The following is a 17,263-nucleotide window of genomic DNA, read 5'->3' on the forward strand; positions in this document are numbered from 1 at the left end:
ATTAACATATCTATGAATATTATATATCTCCCCAAAAGAGGCGTGGCTTGTGAAACAGCTGTATTTACAAAGTGCAACCTTTAGTATCTGTATTAGACCAACAAGGCTCTATATAAAATTAATGTAAAAACTAGAAACATATCAAAATGAAAACCACTATACATTGATGGTATCCGTCACTTCGCTAGTTGAAAAATTTATTCGACAGAAAATCTCAACTTTGGTCATGAATATCACAACCTATACCAGACAATCTCAATCCGACATACTTTTTAACTTATTCAGCTTAATAAAATCATATTCGTAAAGAAATAGAAAAAATGTTATTAAAGGTTTTTAATGATTAAGAAGAATACACTAATATATATGCTAGCTTCATTGATGATTTCAGTGTCATTTTGTCAAACACTCAATGAGCTGGCCTCACTTACCTGCGGGGAAACAGTGATTCCGATGTCATTTTAAATTATATTGGTCGGAGTAATAAACGAGACAAGCTCTCATTTTGTTATATATGGCATGACATTCTCCTATTTAACAAAAAAAAAATCACAGATTGACAATAAATTTTCGAAAAGTCGACCTACCCTATGTATATTTTTGATATTTGATACCAGAAAAGCTCAACAGGAAGTGCCAGTAAACTTTTCTCTCGCTAAACCATTTGGTTGAGATTTGATGGTTTACCATGCGTGTGGTGTCAAGAAGTCAACAACAACAACAAACCACCCTATGGATAATGGCCAATGCGAACGTTTTAACCGCACATTATTGAATATGCTTGGCACACTTCAGAATCATCAAAAAGCCGATTGGAAATCATTACTTGGTCCAATTGTTCACGAATACAACAGCACGAAACAGGAAACAACTGGAATCTCACCATTTGCTCTGATGTTTGGTAGAGAACCACGCCTGCCTATAGATCTTTCACTGGGATTAGAAACATAGAAAGAACAGAAGACAAATACGAAGTTTATTGAGAACTTAAAAGAAAGACTGAGGAAATCTTGTGAGTTAGCTACGAATTCAGCAAAGATAGCTCAAGGACGTCAGAAGAAACATTATGCCAACAAAGTGCGTGGAGCCATATTACATCCAGGCGACCGAGTACTCGTAAAGATTCTGAGTTTCGATGGAAAGCACAAGTAATCTGATAAATGGGAGAATGACAGCTACGTCATATTAGATCAACCTAACTCCACTATCCAAGTCTTCACAGTGGGGAAGGAAAAAGGACATGGAAGAAATAGAATTTTACATAGAAACCTTCTTTTGCCTATTGGTTAGGTTTCCATCGATAAAAAGGAAGAAAAGGAGAAGCCTAGACCTACTCCTGCACCACGATTAAGACCCAGGAAGAATAGAGAAACAGATCCACAACCAACGTCAAATCTACCTGATAGCACTCTGACAAGTTCTGACGAAGAAAGTGATGATGACTACTAGTATTTGGTTTATGTGGTTAGAGAACCTAACGTTGATGACTAAAGTGCTCCACACAGTGCTATTGAGGAGTTAGATACTCAGGATGATGATGATACTGTTCAGGATGAGGCTGGTGACGATCAGGAACACGTTGCTGAACAGCAAGATACTGGAATTGAGGGTGACGACCTTCCATCTGAAGAGAGTGATACAGTTTATCCAGGACTTGAGTCTGATGAAATGACAGAGACCGATCATCAAGTAGCTGACACTACAATACCTGATGATACAGATGAACCTTGGCAAGACACCACTGTTGACGAAACAGTAGATTATGTCCCTCAACCGGACATTGAAGCACCATTGATAGATCCAAGAAGATCTGTACGTGCCAGAACATCGACGGCTACCACGAAGTATAAGGAATTTATAGTTACCAAGAAGAGCCAGCCACAGCCTGATTGGAAGAGTAGAGTCGACTATCTGAAGAAGATTGCTTCTAGCGGTGCTTTCAAAGGCATGTAGGACCATATTCTAGCAGGTCTTTTGAATGTTGTACTTTTCAGACGATCATTATTGATTACGAGGACGTCATATTTTTCTCAGAAGGAGGAGAGATATTCATGATGTCATGGAAGACATTCTCCAACAGAAGGGAGGATGTGATAGTGTGGATTTTTATTATATTAACCATTTATATATTTATTATGTTTTATAGGTTATTTCGAGACACCATTAATTTATATTCTTTCATTAACAGAGTAGTTTACTTAATATGAATAAGAAGATGTGGTATGAGTGCCAATGAGACAACTATCCATCCAAGTCACAATGTGTAAAAAGTAAACAATTATAGGTCAAAGTACGGCCTTCAACTTTACCTTTATTCTGTTGATTGCCTATTGATTATTCATTGATCCATAAAATCTAATTGTTTACCTTGTAGGATTTACCTATTATTGATTTTACTATCAGTACTCACTTTTCACTAGAGTGTATAGGTTTTCTTGTATTCTGATTGGTTTCTGAAGCCCTGCCCTCAGTTTTGGTGGTAGTTTTGAAAACAGTAATGGAGGCTTGATGTCTGTGTTGTGATCTTGATATATTTGTACGTTTTGATGCACTTTGTGCTCATAGACTTTATATTGTGTTTGATTAGTTGTTCCATAAGTTCTATGGATTAGTATATTGATGGAATTCATTCTGTAACAGGACATCATGACTTTATATGTACCATATTTGATGTGAACCTCTGTTACCATTACTGTAGAAGTATGAAGATCGTTACTGTAAATATTATGAAGACTGTCGATGTTAGTTATTAAACTCAGTTCCACAGACTGGTGAGTTTATGTATACTTAAAATAGCATAATATATATATTGTTCATGTAAGACAGTGAAGAACATTTGATATTATGTAGAGTTATCTACCTTTGATACATATGTTATGGTTATTTATAAAATATGGATTTACACACCTATTTAGTTAATTCAAATAGTGTTATATGAACTTGACATTATAGTTATATGTTTAAGTGTCAAAACTGATGATTTTATATGAATGATGAATGAATATTTGCAAGTGCTAATTATCATCATGTCATCTTGTATATTGATATTATGGAAGAACTATAAATATTCATGGTTCTTATATTTATGTTGATCTGCAGTAATGTTATAATAACTGTAACACAGTACGATATAGTAATTATATAAATGTATCTTTATATTTTGTAGGCTTTATAATTATATGATTACACTATTGTTGAATAAAGAACCCTAGATAATGATGAAATGGACTAGTTGTTATTTGATTGTCCAGAAATTCACCTTTTACATTCACTCAATGTAGTATTAATGCAGAAGGTAGGATATGTGTTTCTTCAACAAATTAAAACGTCTAAATTTGAACAATTTGTTTAAATCTTACAATACAAATATATAAAAGGTTTTTTTTCATGAAGAACACGTAAGTATGTTGAAATGCGGGCTGTTTCCAGATAAAAAAAACTGCACGCGAGCAAGATATGGACTGCAGTTTGATATACCAGAGGCAAAACTGTTGGTCCATATCGTAACGTTTGGGTAGTCTTAACATCATAAGTTATTATAATTTAAGTTTTTTGCCAGATCATATTTTCAGTCGTTCAATCGTATTTGTAAATCTACTGCCATTTATGAAAATCTTTCATTCACAATTAAAAAACAGACACTTTATTATAATCAATATATTAACAATCGTTTTTAATTTGAAAATATAACTGCTTAATACTACAACAGGACAGATGTAAGATAATGAGGATGGCAATTTAAGATCAAGACGAGCGTTATAATCATACATACACAGTATACCATTCGAAATATAAAAATATTAATAGAATGCATTGTTTCTAGCCTATGTCTTACGGTCCAAGTATAGTATACGTAAAAACAGTTCAGACAGAATAATGTTCATATAATACGCTGAGGCAACAGAGATTAATGTGCCTAAAATTTCTTTTAATAGCTTTGAGAAATACACGCTTTCTTACAATTGCAAAAACGACCTTTACTACAGGTCAACAAATCAATGAGCCCGTATTTCACATTATTTCATGTTCTGCATGTCTTCGGGTCAGTAGGTCGACAGGACACAAATCAATAAGTATAGTAATTTAGTTCGTTTTATGTAGTACAAGACTTCGTTTCAACAGGTTGACAGGTCAGCAATCCGACAGCAGCTCTACGGGTCAACGGGTCAACAGAAACACAGATAAGTTAGTTTACATATCAGTTAGTTATATGTTCTACAAGTCTTCGGGTACGTAGGTCGAAGGGTCAGCAAGTCGACAAGTCAACGGATCAACAGGACAAAAATCAATTAATAGTAGTCTACATATCAATTCGTTTCGGTCGACAGGTCAACTGGTTGATGCTGCATTCCTTTTATCATTAACTATATTTATGGTTTCAAATGAAATGTTTAGAAAGGTGAAGTTATTGCTGAGAAAATAAGACGTGTTATGGGAGCCAATACATAATAATCTGTCGATCTGTTCATTAACAATTCATCCTTAATTTTATTAAGAAATCGATATACCCAACCATTTTCTTCCCCTTCAAACCCAAGATATGTAGAAATCCATTCATTAAAATATCAATCTAATTAGTATAACTGAATTCTGTCTTTGATCATTTACAATAGTACTCAATCTTGTAAATCTTTTATACCAACCGATCTAATCAAACTCTTAAAAGTGGAATATCGGAGTACTTCCGATTGAACTACTCTGCGTGTGTTATTCTGGTTCTGCGACTCATTTCCCAAGAAATGTTACGAGAAAAATACTTGTAGGTCATGAACATTTCAGTATAACTTACAATCTACTTTATTTATAAGATTTGTTGTGAAAAGAGTCCCTGATCGTGATCTATTTCAATCCAGCACCACATTAATTTCTCGTACACGACTGTTCATAAAGTGCATGATCTGAGCCAGTGTGTTTCTTCCGTATTTATCTCTTAATATTCATATTTTGTGATTTATTTTTTCGAAGGACAGGATACGAATTAAACACAGTTAAAATAATAAATAACTGTATTGTTTTTGAATACATTGTGACAATAAAACTCCGTAGCACCTGACTTCACCATCGGTTTTTTCATGGGGTTGCTCAATCAAAGCTATTTGGATATTGTTTGTGATCTGTTGTATGTCTTTTCGGCTATTATTTTCTTTTTGATAATGGTGTTGTCCGTCTTTCTGATGAAGTGAACCTCTGACCACCAACATCTCTCCCTTGTCGAGCAATCTATCGTGAGATGCGGTTGTATTGAGTTGTAACTCGTTAAATAAATGTAAGTAATTTTTAAATACTTACAAAAAGTATATCAGATCCAAAGCAAAGACAGGTATACCTGTATACAAACAAAAAATGTTTTTCTTCTATATTTTATATCGATATTTTCAATCATCTATATTTTATTTTCATATAAAAACAAGCATTCTGTGAGTATTGCATGGCAATACATAGTCCCCTACCGGTTAAAAATTCATTGTAATGGAGCAAACCTACCACTAAATTCTTCAAACAGTTTACTAAAGAAAAGGAAAAAAATCCAAAATGTCATTTATCTTAATACAATGTCTTTTACAAATCTTTAAAAAAAAAAAAAATGAGTTATTTCCCTTTGAAAAGAAATCTAGTAATTAATAAGTATTTCATCAAAAATTTAATTCTAGGGAAAGTTAAAAAATGAGTTAATTCCCTTGAAATAGAAATCTAGTAATTAATAAGTATTTCATCAAAAATTTAATTCTAGGGAAAGGGCTTTAACTGAACAAGGAGAAAAGCTAAAATCGTGAAAATCGAACTTGACCTGTAACTTGTCATGATAAAACACTGCACCAAATATTAAATCAATATCTTCAAGCATTAAGAAAAAAAGTCTGGAAAACTGTTTTGCCGGACTGACGGATGGACAGACGGACAGACGGACAGACAGACGGACAGGGTGCAAACCTAAAGTCCCCTTCGACTTCGTCGGTAGGGGACTAATAAGAAGATGTGGTATGATTGCCAATGAGACAACTCTCCACCAGAGACCAAATGACATAGAAGTTAACATGTCCAGAATATTTCTGACCTTTATTCGATAATTGATTGGATTCTAACCTCTGATACATTATATTTAGTAATATTTTATTTCTCTCGACATCTTTGAAGAAAGAAGTTCACACAATTGTCAGGACAAATTATATTTGTTATCGATGTATCGGTATCTTACGAAAGCCTATTAGGGTCACAAAAAAAAAAAAATATCTCGTAATTACGCGATAGTTTTCTCGAAATAACGAAATAATTACGAGAAAACTATCGCGTAATGACGAGATAATCATTTTTTAACTCGTAATTACGAGATAATTATCGCGTAATTACGAGAAAAATATCGCGTAATTACGAGTTAATTATCGCATAATTACGAGAAAACTATCGCATAATTACGAGATAAAATAAATTGCTTTGCTGAGCGCAGCTCGATACGCCCGCAGAGGTCCAACCCTGAACAGTTGGGGCAAAAATGGACACAATATTCAAGCTTGATACAGGTTTGAATTTGGATTGTAATTAAATATTTGACATATTATAAGTTTCTGAATAAATGTAGTCAAAGAACTTGAAATTGGTTATATGAATTGAATTTATATTTAATTAAAGATTTCTTGCTGTTGTGCAATACACTGTGCTGTTGCGCAATACTTAGTAAATCTGTTGTCAGACTATAAACAAACAAAGTTCAATTAATTCTCAATGTCATATTAGAAATTTATGAAAATGTAAAGGGAGCTTACATAAATAGATATAAACTATTCACCAAAGTTTCATGAGAATTGCTGACAGTATTTTTGAGTTATTGTCCTAAAACTGAAAAATCACCCCTTTTTTAATGAATAAAATCCAATAACTCAGAAATGATAAATGAAAAATTTATAAAATTCTAAATAGAGCTTACATCAATAAATATAAACAATTCACCAAAGTTTTATAAGAACTGCTGAAAGCATTTTTTTTTTGTCCAAAAACTGGAAAATCACCCTTTTTTATGAATAAAACCCCATAACTCGGAAACGTATAATCTAAAATTTATAAAAAACGAAAGGGAGCTCATGTCAATAGACATAAACAATTCACCAAAGTTTTATGCAAATTAGTTAAAGCGTTTTTGAGTTAATGTCCGACATGTTGACGAAGGACGGACAGACGGACAGACGGACAACGGTATACCATAATACGTCCCGTAAACGGGCGTATAAAAATGATTATCTCATAATTACGCGATAGTTTTCTCGTAATTACGCGATGATTATCTCGAAATTACGAGATTAAAAAATGATTATCTCGTAATTAAGTGATAGTTTTCTCGTAATTACGCGATAATTATGTCGTAATTACGAGATAAAAAAACTTCTTATCTCGTAATTACGCGATAGTTTTCTCGTAAATTATCGCGTAATTACGCGATAATTATCTCGTAATTACGAGATAAAAAATGATTATCTCGTAATTACGAGATAAAAAATGATTATCTCGTAATTACGAGATAAAAAAGGATTATCTCGTAATTAAGCGATAGTTTTCTCGTAATTACGAGATATTTATTTCGTAATTACGCGATAAGTATTTTTTTTTGTGACCCTAATAGGCTTTCGTAGTATCTAGTTCATTTATTCCGGTTTTTTTTCATTCAGAATATTTAACGGCGTGCCTACTTATGATATCAAAACTTATAGTAAATAGTTACTTTCATTAACAGGTATAATTTCTCCTACATTCTTGATAGGTTGTCCATTGTCATAGCAACAACGCGTGTCTGATTTCCTTCTAAAAATAAAATGCGGTTCATTGGACACCATTGTTTTGTCAGAATACCTTAGCTTGTCTTTTTATTTTCTTTTGTTTACATTTTGCTTATCTTATTGAATATATGTTTTATTCTTCTTAAATTTTACTTTATTTTGAAAAAAAAAAGCACTGATGGTGTGTGAATTTTCAAACTCTTATGCTTAGACGCCTACCTACGCACGATTACATGGTTTTTTATCACATATATTACATTTCATTGCATTTTAAAAGGAGTAAGACGACAAATGTCAACAGCAAAAAAAAAATATCAAAGATACCAGACTTATAACTATGTATGCCAGACACGCGTTTCGAGTACATGACTCGTCAGTTACGCTCGAATAAAAACATTAATATCAACGTTGACATAAATGTATTGCTGTTGTCAGGTCATTAAAGATTGCATATTTTGGCTTTAATATTGATTCACTTATAGGGTCTTTGCATCGGAATTAAACATATTTATTCTAAAAACAAGTTGTTGGCATGACACGGGTTATGTTCTTCTCATATATTTTATGATGGTATAATACTAAACCCCTAACAGGAGGGATTGTGCCTGATATTCATATGATGAAGACATAATCTTTCAATCAGTTTAATTGAGGTCTGGAGCTGGCATGTCAGTAACTGCTAGTAGTCTGTTGTTATCTATGTATTATTGTCATTTTGTTTATTTTCTTTTGTTTCCTATTCTGAAATCGGACTCGGACTTCTCTTAAACTGAGTTTATCTGTGCGTACTGTTGTACGTTTGTTTTTTATACATTGGCTAGAGGTATAGGGTGAGGGTTGAGATCTCAAAAAACATGTTTAACCCCGCCGCATTTTTGCGCCTGTCCCAAGTCAGGAGCCTCTGGCCTTTTGTTAGTCTTGTATCTTTTTTAATTTTAGTTTCTTGTGTATAATTTGGAGTTTAGTATGACGTCCATTATCACTGAACTAGTATACATATTTGTTTAGGGGCCAGCTGAAGGACGCCTCCGGGTGCGGGAGTTTCTCGCTGCATTGAAGACCCATTGGTGGCCTTCGGCTGTTGTCTGCTCTATGGTCGGGTTGTTGTCTCTTTGACACATTCCCCATTTCCATTCTCAATTTTATTCCATTGCGAAACAGTTGAGTTACATCTGAAATGTTAGCTTTTCAAGCATTTCATATACAATGACTCGTTATACCTCACAATCTGCTAGATGATTTGTTTTTCTGAATTCGAATGAACATATGAATAATATATTTTGAAAAAAAACATGCCAACCTTCCCAACGGTGAATTGACTAACGAACAACAATTCTGTGAAATTATTGTTGACTCGAGTACGAATTTCCTTCCCTTTAAGTCAAGACATGGAATATATTTGATATAGCCCTTGCATTTGGTTTTGTCGTCATCAACCTGTTGGTTCATATTCCTAACAAACATTTGTTTCCAATTTCTTCAAACGTTACACTTTACTACTAGATTGAAATGATAAATTTAAAAAAAATATGTTTATTATATTTATTTTTCATTACTAATAAAACAGATAAAAAATAAATATATGTAAAAAGTCAACAAATAAATAATACGATTTCATGAATCAACAATACAGATATAAAAAATGAGGACGATAAATTACTATTAAGTATTCATTTTTATGTACATTATGTATGAACAAATGGGTGTTCTTAAACAGTCTGTTATATATGCGCTCTCTCAGTTATTTCGACCATTGTCCTGTATCTGTGAGGCCATCCATCTAAAGCCATCACCATATCCAATTTGTTGTACAACACTGCTCATTACTAAGGTACATGGTCTGGTGCTGGATTTATCTTCTGTATTTACCTATAAGTGCAAAATTTGTGAATTTATTTGTTTTACTGGACAGGATATTAATGATATAAAGAAAATTAAAGAAAAGGTATGCTGTAATTTAGTATTTAAATTAATGGTTCCCCGCCCATCCACCAAATCCTCGAAAATTGGTTCACCACGAATATTAAGTAATCTACGGTACTTCAATGAGACATCACAAAAACTTATAATATTTTTCGACACCTATTTGTCTATCTGTTTTATCATGCATACTGTAATAATCAATACTGTCATACTTACATTTTCCGATAAATGCATGTTTATTCCAAGCTCTTGGATAAGTTGTTCTTTACCATAGCAACCACGTTTGTCTATTTTGTTACCAAGTATAAGGACCGGTACATCGGACACTATTTCGTCTGTTAGAATACCCTGAATAAAATGTGAACCTGATTAATGAAATAGTGAAAATGATAAATGTGATACATTAATTGTCTACATAATATAGAACTTTTTCTCATAAATAGATACATTGGTATGCACATTCCAACGCTGATAAAATAATTGGATATTCAAAATGAACTTCCCATGCTCATATGTCAGTGTATATTTGTTCCGCCTAACAGAAGTTTCCCTAGAAACTTTGTTATGCATAATGCCATATAATCTGTTCCTGTTGGAACAAATATTCTATACTTTTTATTCCGTTATGAACAAATACTGTAATATTTGTTCCAGTGGAAATAATATTCCAGAATATTGTTTTCCATTTGGAACTTATTCTATGAAGGAACTTCTATGTCATGACAATACACTAATTATCTATTATAATTATCCACAATTGCTTTTTATACAGAAAGGAAAGACCGCAATTGTAAACTTGTTTACAAGCTAACGGCTTATATTATTCAATTTGAAGGGCATAAAACGCCTTATAAAACGACATTATAGGATTTTAACTTCTATGACATCAATAGGTTGAAGATTTATTCTATAATGCAAGCAAGACTTTATATACCTTATCGATGCATCCGGTCTCCATCAACTTTTCCCTCAGGTTTTTGCTCTTGTTTTTTTTAATGTACGAGTTTTGAATATTGGCAAACTATAGTTACCTTCCATTTATATAAGACATGTGGTTCTGAGACCAAGGTATAAGAACGTAAGCAGTTAATTGATAAACTAGTGTTGAGTTTTATGTATATTCGACCTCTTCTATGAAAAAAGCTTATTAGGACCCTCCGTGCTATGTGAAAATATTTTAAATATTTTTGAATAGATTTCAGAAAAAGCCGGATCAAGTTTAAATTGTTAGATTGTGAAATATTGTAAGCATTGCAGATCTTTATAAACACAGGATTTTAGGTTTAAATATTATAACTATTTTACTGATTCTGACGCATGATTTTTCGTGTGTTTTAGCATTATACATGACTTACAGTTATTTCTGCTCTAGCCTCTGGTAATCTTTCAATGTCACACCCATCAACAATAAACACTATACCATCAACTGCTGGGAAATATGTTCTCCAAACTCGTCGTGCTGTTAAAATAAATGCCACAATTATACACAATTATTGTTAGCAACTACTCATTGTTGAACTCTAACAAATTCTTTCGTATTTAATTGTATAGACCAGTTAGCAAAAGGAACAGATTATTTTTTATTTAACATGCTAGTTTATTTGACAGCTGAATTGCGTACGTTCTTAAATCTCAAATTCAAATATTAATTTTGCTAGATATAAATTTTATTATTTGAATGTATAATATTATTCTTTGAAATCTTTTTTTATTTTTCACGAAATTTCTTCAAAAAATCATGTTATTCTGTCATTAAACATATTTCCCGTACTAAGACAGATGTGTACATTGTGGTTTCATACCGGCCAACTTTTCAAAATCTCCATGGAGGAATTTAAGAGCAAGAAGAACTAATGCTCCTCTTATATTGTCATAAGTGTTTTTAATCTACTACTATATTATTTGAATGAGTATGTATGTGCTAAAATGCAATTCCTACTCATTTGAATGCCTGTTTTGAGGTGTTTAGTTTGTATAATAAAGAATTTCAAAATTCAGGTCAACACCTCTCATTGGGGAAATCCCCCATAAATAGTGATGGTTGGCAGGTCTGTGATTTATCTCTGTCGTACTTTCTTCTTCCTTAAACCGTCAACCCTTAAATACATGAAATCAATTTTAGTTTCAGATGACTGGAGGTATATGTATGTTTTTCAATGGTTTTTATTTGATAATTACCTGATGCATGTCCTCCTAGATCATACGCTTGGAAAGTCACTTTTCCCACCGTTAGCTCCTCCGACCCTAGTATATGAATAAATTGAAAAATATATTGTTGGTATTATGTTGTCAATGCAAGAAGATTAAGATGGTATAAACAAATCAATGCTACATTCTGTATGTGCTTGTCCCATGTCAGAAGCCTGTAATTAGTGGTTGTAGTTTCTTGCTGTAAAGTTTCATCCTGTTTATCTTTTTTTTTAATTCATTTTTACCTCGTCTTTTCTGTTCTAGTTTTTATGGATATTTAGTATGTTAACTTAACTTTATTGAAGAATGTTTGGCCTGACACTTGACTTGGACTTTGTATATCTACACAACCGTGTGTTTATGTATTAAAACGGAAATATAAAGTATACGTCGATGCAACCTATATGATATTATTAAGAAGAGACAACGCTCCATCCAAGTCACAATGTATAAAAAGTTAACAATTATAGGTCAAAGTACTGTAACAAATTCTAAAAACTAGAAGTAACACAGGGTTTTCAAAGTATCTGCCCTGAATCGTCCTCAAACTCGACAAGTGATAAATGAGTACTTTGGAATCAAACTTAAACTAAATGAATACAAAATTTATGTTTTATTATCGTTTTTACATTGAACCCTCATTGTATAAGTTGAACAGCTAACAGGTAGCATAGTCTTGAACTTTATCCTATCAAATTCTATGTCTGGCGTAATTAAAATAATATAACAAATTGACAGTCACATCCTATAGTAATACTGTGTATATAAACACAACTTACATGGTTGATTTGTTGGTGGATGTTGCACGAGACGTCCATCTTTTATCTTCGACAGAAGGGTTGATTTGCCTGCGTTATCTAGTCCTATGATGAGCAATTTGCATTTCTTGTTGATGAAACCTACAATGGTAAACTTAATTAATATTGTATTTTGCGAACTCAAGTGAAAGGCCATTTTTCGTTTCCCTTATATGGTTGTATATCTATATCCTTTTCTTTCGTCACCTCATTCTGCATCAGTGTATTATACTGTTCATAAACTTGAAAAAACAGAACAGATAATCAGCATGTTAATTAACGAACAAGAACTTTAGAATGTACTTTGTCAATGTGTAGTCTTTTTTTGGCAAATTTGAATTTCAGTGGAATTTTCTGCGACAATGTTATCCTTAAATTTTGTTGGCTTTTCTGTTTAAATTCCTTTTTTGTTATATAGCTCCTCACGTATTTTAAACATCCTCGGCTTTCATTTTTTAAGCGTACCTGGGAAATAGCGCTTCGGAAGTACTACATTCAAAAGTCTTATTTTTATACTTTGAGTTAAACAAATGTCTATGTAAATATTCTATAAATCAAAGTTATAATTCATAGAAAATTATATCAACGCTGTCAATTCAGACATGTTTATGATGTTTTTATTACTGCGAAAGGTTTTTCCATGATTTAAAACTCGTATTTAAATGCAATAGCATGATTTGCATTGATCAAATCCTAAAAAAACATGTATTAATCTGGCATTTACGTTAGTTTATTATCAATCCCATTCATAATTCGCCAATCATCAGTGAACGATAGCGATAACTATATTATTTTATTTCATCTTGAAAAGACTGCTCATTAATGTTCAAAATTTTTGATTCCCTTTCAAAATTTTAATATCCTAAATCAGCAAGATATTTTAACCAACAAAACAAGATAAAAGAAAAACTTATATTATAATAAATAAACAATTATAACATAATTTTATGATATAAAAAATATAAAATATAAAAAATATTATAAACCTACCGAAATACTGCAATATAGTTCTAAACCAGTCAAACAAAAACATTGTGAATATTTCTTTGCATACATAAAATAATTGATTTAGTTAATGTTGGTATTCTTTATATACACTATTTCTTGTTCTATTTTTAAATATGTCCGTCATTCCAAACATGTAACGGTATCCACGCTGGCAATGATCGATATGTATAATACACGACGACAAATCGTTACTATTTAATTTCACAATGGGTATTTTCCTTTCATATAAAGTATTAAGTATAAGGAAAATAGGTAACAATTAAAAAAACTAAAATCACCTTGATTTATTCATTTGTTATTAATGTAAGTATAGATGTGTTATGAAATCTATTTATAGAACAGATACAACACGTTACTTATGATTATAGATTTTGAATATAACACCTTTGAGTAATTTATTTCGTTTGTATAAAAATCAGGAGATGTACGTGGTATGATTGCCAATGAGACAACTATCAACCAATGTTCAAATGAAGTGGATGTAAGCAATTAAAGGCAACCTAATACGTTACAATACAGTTAAGTTAATAACGTACATCGAACAGAGGCCTGACAGAATAGTCTAAACATTCTAAGTTAAACATTTGTATTTTAGTGTTACAACTCTTTAAGAGAGGCAGAAGATTGCCAAGGGATAGTCAAACAAGTCGAAAACAAACTGACAATGCCATGGTAAAAAACAAAACAAAAAACGACAAAAACACAAACAACAAAACTAAAGACTGGCAAAACGATTGTCGAACCCACCAAAAACCGGGCTATATGCACAAAAACTACTAGTGTGAAGCTAGCCGTCGATAACATCCGCGTTAATATTCATCTAGTACAAAAGCTTCAAAAAATTAAACCAACACGTTATAAATTTAATGCGTCCGAAGCGCTTTTCTGGATTTACCTTCATCAGGAACGCTCAAAGCCGAATATTTGAAAGCCAAGAATGTATAAGAACCGAAACAGTTGAAGAGCTATATAACCAAAAGTACCTAAAAATAGCCAAATCCATTTAAGGTCAACTTTGCCTGAGGGAATTGAAACCTCAGTTTCCTTTATAATTTCAAAATTTATAAACGGACAATTTTAGAAATGTTTGTTATAAATCATGTCAGTACCGAAGTACTGACTACTGATCTGATGATACCCTGGGGACTAAAAGTCCACCAGCAGAGGTATCGACCCAGTGCTGTAAAAAATGTCCAAATCTATTTTTTTAAAGCCAGAAATGAAAGGAACATGCACGTTTCGGAGCCACTGGACTTTTTGTTTGAGACAATTACATTAAGTTTGTAGAAGGCAATATTTTATAATTTGGGTCCTCTATGCTTTTCAACGTCGTATTTTATTTGGTCTTTTAACTGTTTTTGATTCGAGTATTACTGATGAGTCTTTTGTAGACGATACGCACGTCTGGCCTGGTATGTTTCATGAGTTATTTTTACATAAATATCAAGATTTTTTACACGAAAAACACCTAACAAACAATAACAAAGGAAATCAACATGTGTTCTTCTTCCTAGAACTCATAAGCGCATGCATAATGTGGACTATTACAACATGCTATTGTTAATCAAAATTAAAATCTCGGGCGATTTTTTAATGAACATACTATTTGCACATGTTATCATTCACTTATTAACATGGGTGCATCTTTCAAATCCAGACAAAGCGTTAATGGCACTACAAGATAAGGAACACAATTGGAAAATAAAAAGGATTTCAGTGCACGTGGTACTTTATTCAAAACCACAAGTGTTCCAAGCCATATAACATTAAACCATCAAAGAAATGCCAACGTCTGATGTGATTTAAAAGTAGTTTATGTCTTCAAATTAACTATTTGCCTTATCCACAAATTAATATTTTCTGGATTTGGTTTAACGAATAAAATGAACAAGCCATAAAAAACATATATATTTATACGTCTATCTCTCTATATGAACGTTTTTTCAAATAAGGATATTTGTAAACTAATATTTTTATTATTAATACAATATTTTTATAATGCAAGAGGCAGCTTTCTTTAGAAACTTGACATATTGTATGCATACCTGTCTGTTGTTGAAGACTTTATGTTGTCCTCTTGATTATTTTGTGCTTGGGTTGCTGTTTATAACGCATACGTGACACATCCTTGTATTCACATTTATGAAAGTAAAAAACATAAAATCATATGTGAGGAAACCTTAATGTGTAGATTTTGCTTAAGTTTTTAAAAGTGGTAAACATCCTTTAAAACGACTCAACTATAAAAACGTATTAACAAACAATTCCCAACTCCAGGCTAAATTCCAAAAGTGGGATGCCCATAACACCTGAAAAATTCAAACGCCTGACTATATTAACCAACGGAACGAATGGAAAACAACTGTCATATTTCTGACTTGGTACATACATTTTTTGAAGAAAGTAGTGGATTAATAAAAGCAACAGTAGTATACCGCTGTTCAATAGTCATTATTCGATTAAGCGAAAACAAATATGGGTAACAAACTAAAACCGAGGGAAACACATCAACTATAAGAGGAAAACAACAGAACAACAGACACACTGAACTACAACAAAAGCAAACGCCAACATACATAGAAACGGACTATCTGATAACAACTGCCATATTCCTGACTTGGTACAGGACATTTTAAGAAAAAAAATGGTGGATTGAACCTGGTTTTATGGCTAGCCAAACCTCCCGCTTATATGGAAGTATATTTCAGTCATAATGAGCCGCTTAAACCTGATTTCATAGCTAGATCAACCTCCCACTTGTATGACAGTTGTTTATAGTTCCGTTATGTTCACAAAAATTGGACAATCCACATATACAGACATAATTGGTTAACGTGACACAGATCACAGACATACGTGACATACAACTGACTTCAAAATTATCACGACGTGGACAAACTGCTGAATTCAAATCTAGCTATCGTTTGTTTGATTTTTTTTTTGTTTTTTGCTTTTTTTTTGTCCTTTTTTTATGGTACTTGTCATGAATACAATTTACCTACAGATGTGTTTTCACTATATCTACTCTTTAGTGAACGAACTTTATTTTCTTCAACAATGTGGACTCAAAAAGCTTGATTCCGTTTCATATTTAAATTCATCAGTATATTTCAGTCATAATGAGCTGCTTATGTCACCAGCAGTCCAACATTAAGAGGAAGGAAAAAAATGTTGAACAAACTGAAGCACCAAAATTGCAATTTTTGTATGACTTGACGATTAATAATTGGTCCCACTTGAAATCAAAATTTGATACAGTCATCCATAACAGCTTGGTCGAGATCTATCTGTTAGTTCTTATACCAATCGAAATATCTAAGCACAAAACCTTTCACAAACAACTAATATAAAGAAAGGTTAAATTTTATAAACATTTATTCTTCAGTAGCAAAACAGACAAAAATAAATAAAAACAATGTATACAAAATAAAATTAATGACAGGAATAAAATAATTCTTTGTGAAAATAAATAGTGATGATAACTAACAATAACTCATGATAATTAATGATGAAGATGTATGAACATGATATATACAGAAATGAATATAAATATGATATTTAGAGTAATTATCTATATAT

General features: G+C 32.2%; 1 protein-coding gene across 1 annotated transcript; it reads right to left on the reverse strand.

The window, feature by feature from the left end:
• Window positions 1–9,456: 9,456 nt before the first annotated feature.
• On the reverse strand, window positions 9,457–13,745 carry LOC127725809 (GTP-binding protein SAR1-like). Its single transcript, XM_052233098.1, has 6 exons — window positions 13,667–13,745; window positions 12,659–12,778; window positions 11,868–11,933; window positions 11,045–11,148; window positions 9,906–10,037; window positions 9,457–9,635 (listed from the first exon to the last, which is right to left on the reverse strand). The coding sequence occupies exons 1-6, from the start codon at window positions 13,707–13,709 to the stop codon at window positions 9,504–9,506; spliced, it is 597 nt and encodes a 198-aa protein (XP_052089058.1). The 5' UTR covers window positions 13,710–13,745; the 3' UTR covers window positions 9,457–9,503.
• Window positions 13,746–17,263: the final 3,518 nt, after the last annotated feature.

This window comes from Mytilus californianus, unplaced genomic scaffold, assembly GCF_021869535.1.
Source record: "Mytilus californianus isolate M0D057914Y unplaced genomic scaffold, xbMytCali1.0.p SCAF_15, whole genome shotgun sequence".
Classification (NCBI taxonomy): domain Eukaryota; kingdom Metazoa; phylum Mollusca; class Bivalvia; order Mytilida; family Mytilidae; genus Mytilus; species Mytilus californianus.